Source organism: Vespula pensylvanica, chromosome 14 (assembly GCF_014466175.1).
Source record: "Vespula pensylvanica isolate Volc-1 chromosome 14, ASM1446617v1, whole genome shotgun sequence".
In the NCBI taxonomy this organism is placed as follows: domain Eukaryota; kingdom Metazoa; phylum Arthropoda; class Insecta; order Hymenoptera; family Vespidae; genus Vespula; species Vespula pensylvanica.
The window spans coordinates 1,143,147-1,158,457 of NC_057698.1; the positions used below are offsets into that span (position 1 = coordinate 1,143,147).

Sequence of the window (15,311 nt, forward strand, 5' to 3'; positions counted from 1 at the left end):
AAAAAAAAAAGAAAAAAGTGCAACACGTGCGTGAGCACAAACGTCCACGCACGATTATGAAAGCTAATCTTATCTGCCGACGCTATTATATGTGGATTTTTTTTCTAACACCCTCCCACCCTCTCAATTCTTTAGTTTCTTTTCTGGTCGAGATGATATCACCTTTCCTTCCTCGCGATTCTTTTTTCCCTCTCGAATAGATCCTCCTATCGAGAGAATTTATCTCTAGACGACACGCCTTCCGAAGTGAGATATGGACGGTCAATCGAGTAACACCATGGAATTTCATTTTCTTTATGTGCAGCGTCATCGAGACTCTTTAGAAAACGAGCGATCGTTTTCCTTAGACATTATCATCCCTACCTCGAAAGATAGCACTTTGGTTTAATCATCGTACTATCGATATTAATCGAAAACTTCCTATACACGATTTTAATGAAAAAACACTTGACTTGCGTGAAAAAATTATACGATGAAAATTAATCATTGCTTTGCAATTATCTCGTATACGTTGACTCTAATTTTTATTCTTTTTTCTTTCTATTATTATTTTTTTTTTTTCTTGTAATATCGATTCTTCGAATATACATATATAAATCGTTTGTCACATAAGCGAATGCATTGCTAATTTTTATTTTATAATTTCATTGTTGTTTCATAGCTTGCGTGCAATGTATATAGCTTGCGTGCAATGTATATAGTTAACATATAGATATAAATGTGTGTGACTTGATTTTACCTTCGGGTAAAGGATGCAAGGTCACTGCCGTCGACAATCGTCCGCTTCCCATGGACACAAGATGCGGTGCTTCCGTTTGAACTCGCAAGGCCCGCCCAGCCTCTCGTACTTCAAGACCGGCGTTCGCCATGCCTGCAAATGCGAGGAAAACAAATTATTAATAATAAAATAAAAATGTGTGCAAATTATTCTATTACGAAAATAAAAGAGAGAGGGAGAGGGAGAGATATATATATATATATAGAGAGAGAGAATGAATGAGGAAGATACAAAGTTTGAAAAAGAATAATTTTATTAAAAGGAAAAAGATTATTTTTGTTTTATTAATTATGTAATATATTATTATTATTATTATTTTTTTTTCATTAATCTCACGTTTGCGTGACAAATATTTCTCATTCTTTTTTCTAATTATTAAAAATCTCTATGAGCGCTTTAATTTTTATTTATACATTATTTTTTATTATATATACTTTTTTTTTAATAAAGAGTATATAGAAAAGAAATTCTGTATCGCACGATCAGGATTAGTATCATTATTGCTATCGTTGTTGTTGTTATGTTTACGTCTCGATCGAAATCACGACTCGTCTCGTCAAATCGATTTCGCCCGCGCCTTATGCCAGGCTCGTGGGAAAAGAGAGTGAGAGAGACAGAAAAAAAAGGTTAAGCGAATACAAATGGAGAGAGAGAGAGAGAGAGAGAGAAGGTACGAAGAACCGGTCTTCTCTCTCTTTCTCTCTCTTTTCACAACCGATAGACGATCGTTCCTTTTTGAGTTATTTTTCTTCGTCTCTTCCATTCTTCACAGACTTTGGTCTCGGAGTCATGGGTCACGATAAATTAGAAGGCGTGTAGGTATTTCTCGCGTGTGCCATGAACGTGTGTAAAAATTCCAACCCCCGATCGACACGTGAGAAAGATCGAAATATTTCTTTTTCTTTTCACTTTTATTATCGTTATTTTTATTTCTTTTCATTGAAATTTATGTTAATTTTTTATCGTATCTCTAAATTCCTTTCACACGTTTAAACTATTGTATCGGACAGTTTCTATCTTTGAATGATTAAATTATTATTAATCATTCGAGGTTATCGCCAGGGAAGATAAAAAAGATATACGTATGTATATACGATAGAAGAAAAAGAAAAAGAAAAGAATGAATAAATAAAGCTATAAAACAGCGGTTAGAAAGGAAAGAGAGAGAACAAAAATGATAGGAGAAGTGACATTTTTAAGAGGGGTGGGAAAAATAAGGAAAGGAAAGAAAAAAGAAAATGCTGAGAGATTTACGAGATAAAATCTCGGACTAATCGATCGAACGAGTCGATTTATCGAGTACGTACTTACGATTAGTAAAACCGGCTTCCTTCTCGTACATCTCCGTGCCTTTTACATCGATATACCAACGAAGCTCGCTGACTTAATCGCGCGACTTAAATTACCCGCCAATGGAATACGAGAAGACGTAATCCAGCCGAGAGCGAAAGAGAGAGAGAGAGAGAAAAAGAGACCGACTGTACGTGCCCTACATGACCATATAACAAAATGACAACTTAGGTCGATTTCTCGAGACGTATGCTCGATCCTGGGACCCGTAACTCATCAAGGTAAATCTCAGAGTCTTTAACTTTCTTATGTACGTGTGTGTGTATATATATATGTGTGTGTGTATGTATGCGTACATATGTACACATGTGTAAAGTTTCAGAAAGAGACACACAGAGAGTGTTGGTAATCGGCATGGATAAAAAAAGAGAGGGAGAGAGAGAGAGAGAAAAAGAGGGCAACTCGTTCTCATAAATTCCAACTTCTTTTTCATGTCTCTCGTGATAACAGGTGCTTATCTCGTGAGCTTGCAAACATTGCAAAAGTCGACGTCTTCTTGTCGTTGAACTCTACATTTCTTCTGCCTCACAATCATCATATTATTATGCTCGACGAGATGAAATCAAATGTTTTTTTTTTTCTTTCTTTCTTTCTTTCTTTCTTATTTTTTCTTTCGTTATTATACTCTCTTCTTTTTCTTGTTTTTTATATATTACAGGATGGACCAAAAGTTTTTGCAGTGGTTATCTTAAAAATCGATTACTCTTTTTCGAGACGATCTTTAGGCCAATTTTCTTTTTTTGACCCACTCTCTATTATTAAAACATACACATACACACACAAGCTCTCTCTCTCTCTCTCTTTCTCTCTCTCTCTCTCTCTCTCTCTCTGTCTGTCTGTCTTCGCCTGTCTCTTCTTTTTTTCGTTTACAGAAGCGAGCTAGAAAATTGATCTTATCGTATAAAACGAAGAGACGTTATATTTCCTCGTCGCGCAGACCGGCGATAGGCTAAATTCAACGGGTCGGTCTAGCGTAATGCGCTTAATTAAAGTTGTTTCAACTCGTTAAGATCGTTCACACGGGATGAACAACCCTATAAAACGACGTGCATAGTTCGTACTTCGTTGGCAACGCGAGAGAGCTCGCTTAGTTCCGAACGCGAAAGTTCGCTTTCCTTTAATCAACATCGTTTCAATTTCATTTTCTATCGATTTCTGTTGCTTTCATTGGCATTTACTTCTTTTTCCCTCTTTTTTCCTTTCTCGCGTTGTATTTCACATTTTTTTACTTTTTTTTTTTACTTTTCTTTTTTTTTCTTTTTTCTTTTCATTTTTATTTTATCTCTCTTTCTCTCTCTTCAATCGATCCGTTCAATGCATTTTAGCAATCAATTTTATTCCTTTTTTCCTTTTTTATTTCGCTGCATTCAACAATTTTTTGATTTCCTTTTTTTTTTTTTTGTACAAAAGCAAATCTCTTTTGATTCATTTCATCGCACGTTTCGCACAATTGCGTTCTCTTTATTCTATATTATTTTTGTCTCTAATCTATTTTCTTTTCTTTGTTCCATTCAATTGCATTTGTTTTTATTTGATATTCTCTCATTGTCTATTTTTATTGTTGTCGTAATTTTAAATGCATCTTTCATGCAATATCGTCTGTCTGGTTGAATACGCGTACTCATTTTTATCTCTAAAGAAGAACACGCTGTTTATGTATTCTTTACCTTTCGAAATAGGCTAGCCAGAGACAGAGACATTGAATAGGATAAAAAAAAAAAAAAAAGAAAAGAGAAAAAAAGGAAGAAATTTTGCAAGTGTAAAAACAGTTGTACTGGTTGAAGCACGTACTTTTACGTGTGTCTTCGTGTTGGAGAAGCACAATTCTTCTTTGAAATTAATTCCAAACGTGTACACGTTCCTAACGCGTTTTGTTACGAACTTGTGTGTATCTATGTTGTGTGCGAAATGTCTCGATAAGATAGGACATATGCGATGAATCGAACATATGGTAACACATAAACAGACACACACGCGCGAATATATAGAAAAGAAAAAGATTAGAAAGAGAAAGAGACTGAGTTATCAATAATCGTGTCGTTTAGAAAGTCTCTTAGCTAAGTTGAAATCTCTCAACGAAAACGAATTTACATATTACGTATATACATACATGTACATATATATATATATATATTTATATTTATATATATATATATATATACACGATATACATGTACATATATATATATATACACGCATGCGTATGTATATGTGTAAAGTATCAAAGAATCTGTAAATCGAGACCACGAGGAAAGCTTATTGATCGATCGATGAACTAAAAGCGTTGGATCAATAAACCTCTTCCCTTCCCAATGAAATTCCAAGAGTTCAGCAAAGAAGACAATCGTTGTAAACCGATGGAACGAATAAACTTTATCGTTTATACGTTTCGCACGATCCATTCGTTCCTCCCAATCGATTACGTGCCTATCACGCGTATCTATCGTTCTTTTCGATAAATCTATTATTCTCTTCTCTCTCTCTGTTTCTGTCTAACTGAATTCAATTTCTACGTAAACCATAGATTTTTCAATTTGATCATTCTATTTTTTTTTTTTTTTATATTTATACAATTCGACGATAGTAACAAAAATTGAATGCTCCCTCATAATTTCTAATTGATTTTAAAGAACACTATGAATGTTTAATTATGCTTACTTATTCACGTATTTTCTTTTTTCATTGATCCCTTTGATAGTTTTGAAACGTTAAAAGAAAAATACATAATACCTAATTTTGTACACCTTGGGCGAAAAGTTGCTCATGTAATTTAAAAAATCAATTACTTTCTTTTTTGTGACCTTTTGCAATCTGTTGGAGAGAAAATTAGTCTGAAAGGTATCGACAAAGGAGCGATCGATTTTTAAAATCACTTATGCTCACCCTGTATTATATCACACACACATACACGATAATTTCATTTAGGTGATACAAAATATAATATATAAGTATATTGTTAGAATAAATTGTTATAAATTATTATATAAATTTATCAGAATATAAATATACTGGAATTAAAAATATTATTAGAATAAAATGTCATAAATAAATAAATAAATAAATAAATAAATAAATAAATAGTTTGATTTTTTTTTTTTTGTTAAAATCTGACTGAAGGATCCTCAAGGATGAAAAATACAATAAAAAAAGGTTCGTAACAACTTCACGTAACCGTAGAGGTACAATTGGAACCTTCGGGAGGGACACACCTGCCGCTTTGCAGGTGAACGATGAACGGAATTACCTTTGAGGACGAAGCAAAGACGACATGCAGCATACCTAAGCGTAGAAGTTACCGAGCACGAGGAGTCACACCGCAGGTGCTACCGAGGAATTTTTCAAGGAGATGGACGATTCCACGTCTCAATGATCTCTTAGATTACTACTGGACAATGATTAATCATTTCAATCAGATTTTCAATTATAATTTATAATCTTTTTACTATCATCTAAACTTCTTTCTTTCTTGTTTCTTTTTTTTTTTTTGTTCTCTCCAAATTTTCTTCCACGTACGTATATTTGCTTTTATATTTTCATATTAATTACTACGTTAGATATATTTTGTTTTATCTCATTAGATTACTACGACTGCTATCGAATTTTTTATCGTTTGCTTGCTTACTTACTGTCCTGCTATTTTGCATACACATAGATGTATATATACATATATGTACACACAAAAACACACACATATATATATATATATATATATATATATATATATATATATTCACAAAAACTGGTTCTCCTTGCATTACGTAAACTAAAAATATGTTCATACACACACACACACACACACACACGCATATACATATATATAATTACTTCTTTTCGTTCAGTACATTGGACCAAAACGAAAAAATCTGAAATTTTTCTTTTTTTTTTTTCTTTCCCTATAATCATCATTATTTATTACAATCATCAGCAAGATTTTTAACTCTTCGAAAAGTTCAATGTCGAAGTTCAGAGAATGCAAAATACTTTCGTGTTGGCGAGCGTATAATAAAAATCACGAAGGCCGAGAAACCGGATTGAAAAACAGCACCGAATTAAGTGAGCTTAATTGGTACGTACATACATACACAAACTCAGAACATGTTCCTCTAACGGTAATCGCTGATTCGTTCTCGTCGCCACGAACTTTACGTAATTCTTCAGGTTTGACAACTTTTGCCACAGACTTTAACTTTTGTAGACATATGATAATTACTTTTTATAATTAATCCCTCAATAATTTATTTCATTGGGAAATTTTTAATGAAAAACTTCACCGATCTAATATAACGCCAAAAATTACACCATCATAATTCTCCGTGTATCTTCGACGATTTAATTTTATATTAAATTTAAACGAAAATTACAACGATGTAATTCCCTCCTATCTTGTTCTTTTTTTTTTTTTTTTTTTTTTTTTCTTTTAAATATGCAATATATTTTAATTGTTTATTTTTTTTTGAATATAAACATTTTGAAACGCGATATATCAGTTAAGAATTGAAAAAGAATAATTGTATATTTAAAAAAAAAAGAAAAATCATTTATTTATACGAAGAAATTGAAGGGGGAAAATGCGTTGCATCGGAGCTTGCATTCGATTGCATTCGTTGCATGTGGTTAGTGTGAGACTAAACGTGAGTTAAGTTCAACGCGGCATGTTGAAAAGAGGAAAAGGAGAATAAGAATAATGAGAAGTCAAAGAGGAAGCTAAGTAAAAACCTAAAGAAGAAAAGGAGAAGGGTAGACGGTTGCTAAGCAGATGCCGACGCGACAGCCTTTCGTTTCTAAAGGCTCAAGAAAACTTTCGCACGAACAAGTGTTACGTGATATGATAAAGAAAGAGAGAAAGAGAAAGAAAGAAAGATATAATTAAGCTGTCCTTTGACATTTTTTTTATCTCTTTGTAACTTGAGAATAATATTCGATTTTAATATGTTCCATTTTTTTCTTTCTTTCTTTTCTTTTTTTTTTTTCTTCTTTAGAGAAATTATTATACGAAATTTTAGCTGATATTATATATCAGAAGGTATTAAAAAAGAAAGAAAAACTTTGTTGAAAAGAAAAAAAAAAAAAGGAATGTATTTTATTTAGTATAAATTTATATTTCAATATGAAGTCGTTAGAAAAATAAATTCGACATTGAAATAATTTATGTTTATTCGTACGATTAATAAATAAATCATTTTATTCTATAACAGATAAAAGGAATATCGGTATTTCACGATTTTATCTGAACATCCTGAACCCACTAAAATCAGATATCTAACCAGCCTCGTTAAAAACTCATTTACCAAATGAGAAACATTAAAAATCGTTTTCCTTTGGAAATGAGTTGGAACGATCATCGACGAACTCGAGATATATCGATCATCGTTTACGTAATAAGTTTTCTCCGAATAAGGAGAGAAGATCTACGACAGCAAAATAAATTTTACAAGAAGAAGAAATATAAAAGTAAAAAAAAAAAAAAAAGGAAAAAAAAGAAGAAAGAAAAGATATTACAGGAATAGATCAAGATATCATAGATCAAGATTCTAGACAAGTTACGACGAATTCTCTCATTATATACGTATAATTTAATTTCTTTTTTTTTTTTTTTTTTTAATACAACAAATAAAAACTCCGTTTTAAAAAATTTCTTTCCTTTACATTACTCGTATTATATTAAAGCGAGTAAACGAACGCGAATGAAATAAATAAATATATTTTGTTTAAATTCACAAATTTCTATTGTAGCAAAAGAAAATGAATAAATAAAGGATAATTAAATAATTAATTAGATATTAGTTATTTACCAATTAAATATTATGCCAACTATTGCATTTAACAGGTACATATTTATACGTATGCATATTAGCTTACACAAAGGAAACATTTCCCGTTGCACTTTTAACATATTCTAAGCTAAACCCGATCGTGGTTGCACGTGCGTATGCACTTGAGACGGTCAAACGAACGCGAAAGCGTCTAGTATGCATCGAATGCATCCGAAAGTGTACAGAAAATTGACACGCGTTTTATCACGAAGGAGAAAAGAAGTGTGAGGATCCGTTAATCGAAACGTTACGTGACTTTACTCTTCGCATGGTATTTTTCGCTTACGATTTCAAAGTCACGTTTGAAAAAGATCACGAACCATCCGAATAGATCCCACATACATATTTTATTTATTTTTTATATCCTTCAGATATTTCTCAAAGATTCGTCTGAATCTATTTTATTTAAATATTACGTAAAGTTTCAGAAGAATGTTCTCTCTCTCTCTCTCTCTCTCTTCTTTTTTTTTTTCATCGTAAGATCTAATTGAAGAAATATCTAAAAGAAAGAAGGAAATAATTTCCAGAAGAATTTCCATCAATTATCCCATTAACTCCAACTAAATTAACAAAGATCATGAGATCTGAGTTTCACGATAGAAAGAGAAAAAGAATTGATTAGTTAAATTTTTGAATATTTATATTCTAATTAATTAAGCAGGAATAAAAAATGCATGGATTGATAAATTGATAATGGAAACCACTTTTCTCGAAACGATGAATTACTTTCGATGTGAGAAAGACTACATAATACGAGATAGAAAGAGGATGTATTTATGTATGATCTCTCTCTCTCTCTCTCTCTCTCTCTCTCTCTCTGTATATGTGTGTGTGTGTGTGTGGTTCTGAAGCGGATGTTCTATATGCGGCGAACCGGACGCACCGACACGCGTTGTACCTGACGCCTTACCGATGCACTAAAACCGTTTCTGTAAATAAATCTGTATAGACCGAAGGAGAAGAACAGAGGATGTTACTTCTCTTCTCTCTTCTCCTCTCCTCTCCTCTCCTCTCCTCTCCTCTTCTCTTCCGTTTACTTCCTAGCCCTTTTATATTGTTTCGGAGAAAGACACGCGCGTGCGAATGGATGTCATGGCAGAGTGCGTAGGCGTACACGCAAATGCTTTCTACTAAAAGAAGAATTTTCATAATTTCTTTTAAAATCCAATCAATTTTCTTTAATTTAAATATATATATATATATATATTTTTTTTTTTCTATAATATGACTAACTCGTAATATGATAAAAATAAAGAAAATATATTTTTATTTTATGTTAAAAATTTTGTATATTCCAAACGTAAGAAATACGAATGAACGATCAGTTATTTCAACATTTATATTTGATAAAATTTGTCAACAATTATTTAGACACACGACGAGAATATAAAAATTGTATAAATTCATGAAAAGATCGATCTCTATCGTCGACTTAAGAATTCTGACAAATATTTAAATACGTCGAAAGTATATTAAACGTAATAATACAATATAATAAATATTAATGATGGGGAACGTACAGGTGAATGTAAAAAATGCTACTCATAATAAATCATTCGATAGAATCTCTTATATTTTACGCTTAATGAAAGTTTTTCGATCGTCTCGATCGTCACGATCTTTCGTCGAAAGTCATCTTCGATCGACAATGAAAACGCCTTGACCTGGTTAACGTATTGCACCCGTATGCGTGCTAATACCCGTATTATAATTGTCGATGAATTACACTCGCATCCTGCGGGAAGTTAGAAAGGAAATGTCATCATAAGTTTCTTTTCTTATTTCTTTGTTTTTTTTTTGTTTTTTCCAACATATCCAATGGAAGAGATAATTCTTTCTCCCTTTTGCATTTGTCATCCTTATACATACGTATGATCTATACATACATATTTGAGATATAACGATGATCTAATTGAAATTTTTGATCTTAACCATATTGCGTAGAAAATTTATAAGCAAAAGATAAATATGAGAATGATGATCGTTGGATCTGATAGCGTTAAACTGATCGCCCAAGTATTTTAAATATCGAGGAACAAAAAAAAAAAAATAAGAAAAGAAAAAGAAAATAATCGATCGAATAAGAAAATGATCGATCTCCTAACGAAATAGAAAAATGTAAATCGTGGAACGATAAGAGACAGACGAGCGATGATAACGCATAGCGATCAGAATGCCAGAGGGCTGATTTATAAACAAGAATGGACATAGATACGTAAGCACATAGTCTGTTTGTTTAATTGTGACTCATGACGAAAGAGCACCACTACAAAACAAACTATTACTTTATATGTGATGTCGACGCACTTGTCTATGGTGATGACGTCATAACGTCGTCACTCGTAAAACTTTGTACTGGCGTTAATTGGTGCTAATAATAAAAGAGCGTTGACCCACTAAAGTAGAGACGCTTATATCTTATTGCACTTCGTTAGTATCGAAGATCTTATCGATTTTTTTTTTTTATTCATTTTTTATTAATTTTTGTTTTTGTTTTTTTTTCCCTCTAAATCGATTAAAATATCATCAATCGATAAATGATACTTGACGTTTACGAACGAAGATCACGGTTTTGATTGTATATATGATTAATCGTAATGATCAATTGTATATGTATATGGATTAAATACTTCATATTCATTACGTTACGATTAATCATAATAATCGATTGTGTACAGTAATTATAAAATTAATCGTATAATAGGCACATGTAAATTATTTCATCTTCATTGTGAACGATCAACGATAACTACAAATTGTAATAAATAGAAATGAATGAATGAATGAATGAATGAATGAATGAATGAATGAATGAATGAATGAATAAAAATCTTGAAACGATGAACGTATATATACGTAAATCTTTTTTTTATTTATTACTGATATAAATAACCTATTCAAAATGGCTTCTCGAATGATATCAGCGTGGATTTTTTCAAATGATTTTTCACACGGATCGAGATACCGATAACTGTCGGAATTTTCGCATATGGATTGGCTTATTAAACCATCATCGACCACTTCCGTGATAGGCACCGTACGATCTAGACGTTCGTGATAGGAACGTAAACGTAGTGATGGTTACGTGCAACCACGGGAAAAAAGATTCGACATGCATACGACACGATTCGCATAACTGTGGCGCTTAGACCACAGCATTCTTTCGATCGTAAGAGTTTAACGTTATCGTCATTTATTATATTCATCGATCGTCCATTAATTCTCGTATATCGTTGAAAAAAAAAAACTTTTCTAAAGTAATATAAATTTATATAAATATATATATATATATAATTATTATTGTTCAATTAATAACCTGCATAAATATTTTAATAAATCATAATATAAAATAAATCATAATTATTATTTATAGATCAATTAACAATATTATTTATTGATATTTTCTAACCGCCCAAATGTAAAATTGTGATCTTAACAATTTTATAGATCGTATTAATTTGTAGAATGTCATAACTATAAGTAATAACTCTCTATCTGGTATCCCACGTACGATATAAACACGTGCACGGTCCTAGCAGTATATTACTTTATTATTATCGTAATATAGGTTGTCGTTTAATAAAAAAGCTGTTTAAATAAAGTCAGAGAAAGAATTTATTTGTTATGTAATTCATGCGACGTGCCTTGTATGAGATTTGTAATCTTTTCAGCACCGATTATGGTTACGAATTTATTCTGAAAGATTATTATCAAATGAAATTTCACCTCAGGAAAGTGAGAAACTCAGAAGTGAAATGCATAAAATTTAACGAACACCGTAATTTTATTTACTGCCTATATTGCACACATTAATTTCGTATAATTTTCATCTAATATTAAATAATAAGGAAAAGAATTAAATTTTAATTGAAATTCTTTGTTGATATATAAGTTTCTAAAATAAAAGATAATAGATTTATTTCGTCCAACAATTGTGCAATATTATTTGCAATGATTATAAAAAATTCTTTTCGCGTAATAAACAACAAATAATCAAAACCTTTCATTCGGACTATCATTCTTAAAGATAAAGGTTAATAAAAATCACGGTAAAATTTTATCCGTAGCATTAACATAATTTTTTAATGATAACTTTTAAAAGGATTAAACGTAGATACGCAAGTACTACATCGAATGCAAATTTGTTGGATTTAAAAATTTAAAAAGCATACGGTCTCACCTTCGAGAAGGTGAAATTTAACAATTGAAATTATCAGAATATGAACGAGGTCGTACAAGGCGAGATCGTTGGTATACATATTTGCACAGCTTTATCAACAGTTACATTCTGTTGAAGAATCTACAAGAGAGAAAGAGGATCGCGTATCGCGTTAAATATTTTGCGATAACGTTCATGAAAAAATTAATTTTGTTCCGAATGAACTTTTCGTACACACGTCTTTTCAATCTGTATAAACGAAACCCTCCCTCCAAAAAAAAAAAAAGAAGAAAAAAAAAGAAAACGGAAGAAGAAAAAGAAAAGAAAGAATTATTCAAAGAGTTAAGCAAAGAATTTATGCTCGTTATCGAGTATTCTTCATTTTTCACAACACTCAAATCTATTTATAATAATCCCATTTTATCGCTACTTCTCTCTCTCTCTCTCTTTTTTTTTTCTTTTAACCTCTCAGATTGCTCGATCAAAAAAACTGATAGCAATGATAATTAATCATCAAGCAAACCTCGATACATTCTTAACATTCTTATAACTGATATCATTTCACATCGAATAGACAAGGTTACTCTGTGTAACAAGTTAAGAATATCAGAGATTAGAAACTAAATCAATGACTATCGATAACAATTATAATTACTCATAGAAACACTTAATAAAATAGTGAAACATGAAATCGCACATCGCAAATACGATAAATTACTACGTTACGATAATTAGCTATTAATGAAAAGAAAAAGGAAAAAGGAAAAGAAGAAGAAAGAAAAGAAACCTCACGAAAAGTGTTAATCACGATAAATGTAGTTACTTAACATATTCAGTGTAAACATAATAACAGAGACGTCACTCTCTTCGAAATTCACATTAAAAACTACCAACACAATTACATGTAGAAATGGTTCCAAAAGAGATCCAAGAGAAGATCAAAATGAAGAGGATCGAGACGTCGGATAAAGATAAGAAAGATTTTTTACGATGTGTCATCGCTTCGAAAGTTTCTTTTTACACGTTATTTCCTCAGAGAAAATGGAATGCATTAGACCACGTTAGAAATTTGGTATATGCTACCGACCTGGCTGACTCAGACGCACGCGTAAAGATTTTCACTTTGAAACGACACTCGTTCTGTCCCTGTCCTGTCCTATTCCATGAATTATTCAATTCTAACAATGTAGATATAGCATACGAGAGATAATCATATGATCGATCTCCGCAACAACATAAACATACGTACACATCGTACATAAATACATAGATACATATATATATATATATATATATATATATACATACATATATTTACGTAAATCATACATTTGTAGACATTTACGTAGATCATAAGAGTAAACATACCGCACATGTAGACGTACATATGTACATACGTACAGATTTACGCAAATCATATATTTATACACACAGTTACGTACATAATACATTAGTGCATATGGATATGTACATTAATAAGTACATTATACAGGTATAAGGTCTAAGTGCTTCCTAAAATCATAAATCAAATCGCTATCTGTACGATATAAGTAAAAAAGAAGAAGAGTAGAAAAAAGAAAAGAAAAGAAAAAAAAGAACAGATAAAAGACACGAATGAGATAGGAAAAAAAAGAAAATGCTCGACCCGTACAGTGTATTTTTCATCGCGTGTGTTTGTTTAACGTTATTCCGCAAATTGACATTGCGATCTGACGTGAACGATAAGAACCAACGAATCGTATTTCGATATTCTCCTTTTTCTGCTTCTTTTTCCTTTTATCTTCTCTATCTCACTTTTTTACTCTTTATCCTGCAAATTTGTTCTCATTTTCTTTTCTAATACGCTACGAAATAAAAAAAAAAAAAAATTTGTTGTGATCGAAGAAAGAAGAAGAGAGAAAGAAATAAAAGAGAAAAAGTAATTATAAAAATATCTCGAAATCTCTCGATGAGAACGTTTAAAGAACTAAATGGAGTTTCTCTCTCTTTCTCTGTCTATGTGTTTCACTGTAATTATTCTAAACCACGTGATTAGAATTCCAAGTCTTGTTTCGAGAAACGACCTAATAGATAATATCTCTCTCCGACCAGTTCGTTTCCGTTTTTATGATGACTTTCCATTATTCCGTAAGTACGGTTGCTTCAAGGTAAAGCGATATTTACAGATTATGTATGTGTATATATGTATATATGTACATATATCGTTTTATTCCTTAGAAATATGTATTAGTTGTATTAAGAAACGAGAGAAATTATAATAAATCAATTATGAGCTATTACATTGGTACACAATTATTGGATAAAAAATTATAATGAACAGTTTTTATTTTAGAAATTATTATCTTTATACATACATACATACATATATATATATCATGTATGTATATGCGTGTATATATTTATATATAAATTCTCGTATCATATTAAACGAACAAAAGCCAATCAAAGTCCAACTCTCCAAGAGAATAATAGAAGAAGAGAAGAACTCATTCAAAGATAGACAACTATTATTAAAACTCGATCTTATTATACTACTCATTCTATACCTATGCTAATAATTTTTCTCTCTCTCTTTCTCTCTCTCTCTCTCTCTTTTTTATCATTTTAGCCAAGTTCGATAAATGTAATATACGATATTATTCGATATACTTCATTAGAATTAATATCACATCAATAATACGATATATTTACATAGTTGAAAGTAAAACTTCCGATGAAAATAATATAAATATAAATTCTTCGTTAAGAAATTTAAAACTATACTCTCTCTCTCTCTCTCTCTCTCTCTCTCTCTCTTTCTGTCTATGGTGTCTTAAGATTACACGAGATCATGATAATTTTCTTATCGCTAACCTGTTCGACGAACGATCGGTATAAATTTTCTTCTTGTATTATACTTATTACGATAAATATGTTTACTATATGTATCTTAATGAAAGTGTAAAATTCATAATATAAAAATAAGGATATATATGTAACGACGTAAAAGCAGTTTATTATCTTATCGTATTAATAACGACATATCAACATTAAAATCGATTTATTAGATGTAATACGCGTAAGGGAGATGTATAATTATATAATTTTCGAGATTAAAAATATCTGACTGTTTGTTGATTGAAAAACGTCTTCCTATTTCTTTTTTTTCAAGAACGATTATCGATTATCGATGAAACAGACGATTCCATTTCTATCGGAAGCTGTTCGACTT

At 31.0% G+C, this 15,311-nt stretch overlaps 1 protein-coding gene across 1 annotated transcript in view; it reads right to left on the minus strand.

Annotated features, from left to right (window-relative positions):
• LOC122634247 (pleckstrin homology-like domain family B member 1) overlaps positions 1–15,311 on the minus strand; it is a 42,205-nt gene that overhangs the window by 18,479 nt on the left and 8,415 nt on the right. Inside the window, exon 2 of the mRNA XM_043822994.1 lies at positions 740–871. Coding sequence (XP_043678929.1) covers positions 740–869 — 130 coding nt within the window. The 5' untranslated portion in view covers positions 870–871. The remainder of the gene's footprint in view (positions 1–739; positions 872–15,311) is intronic.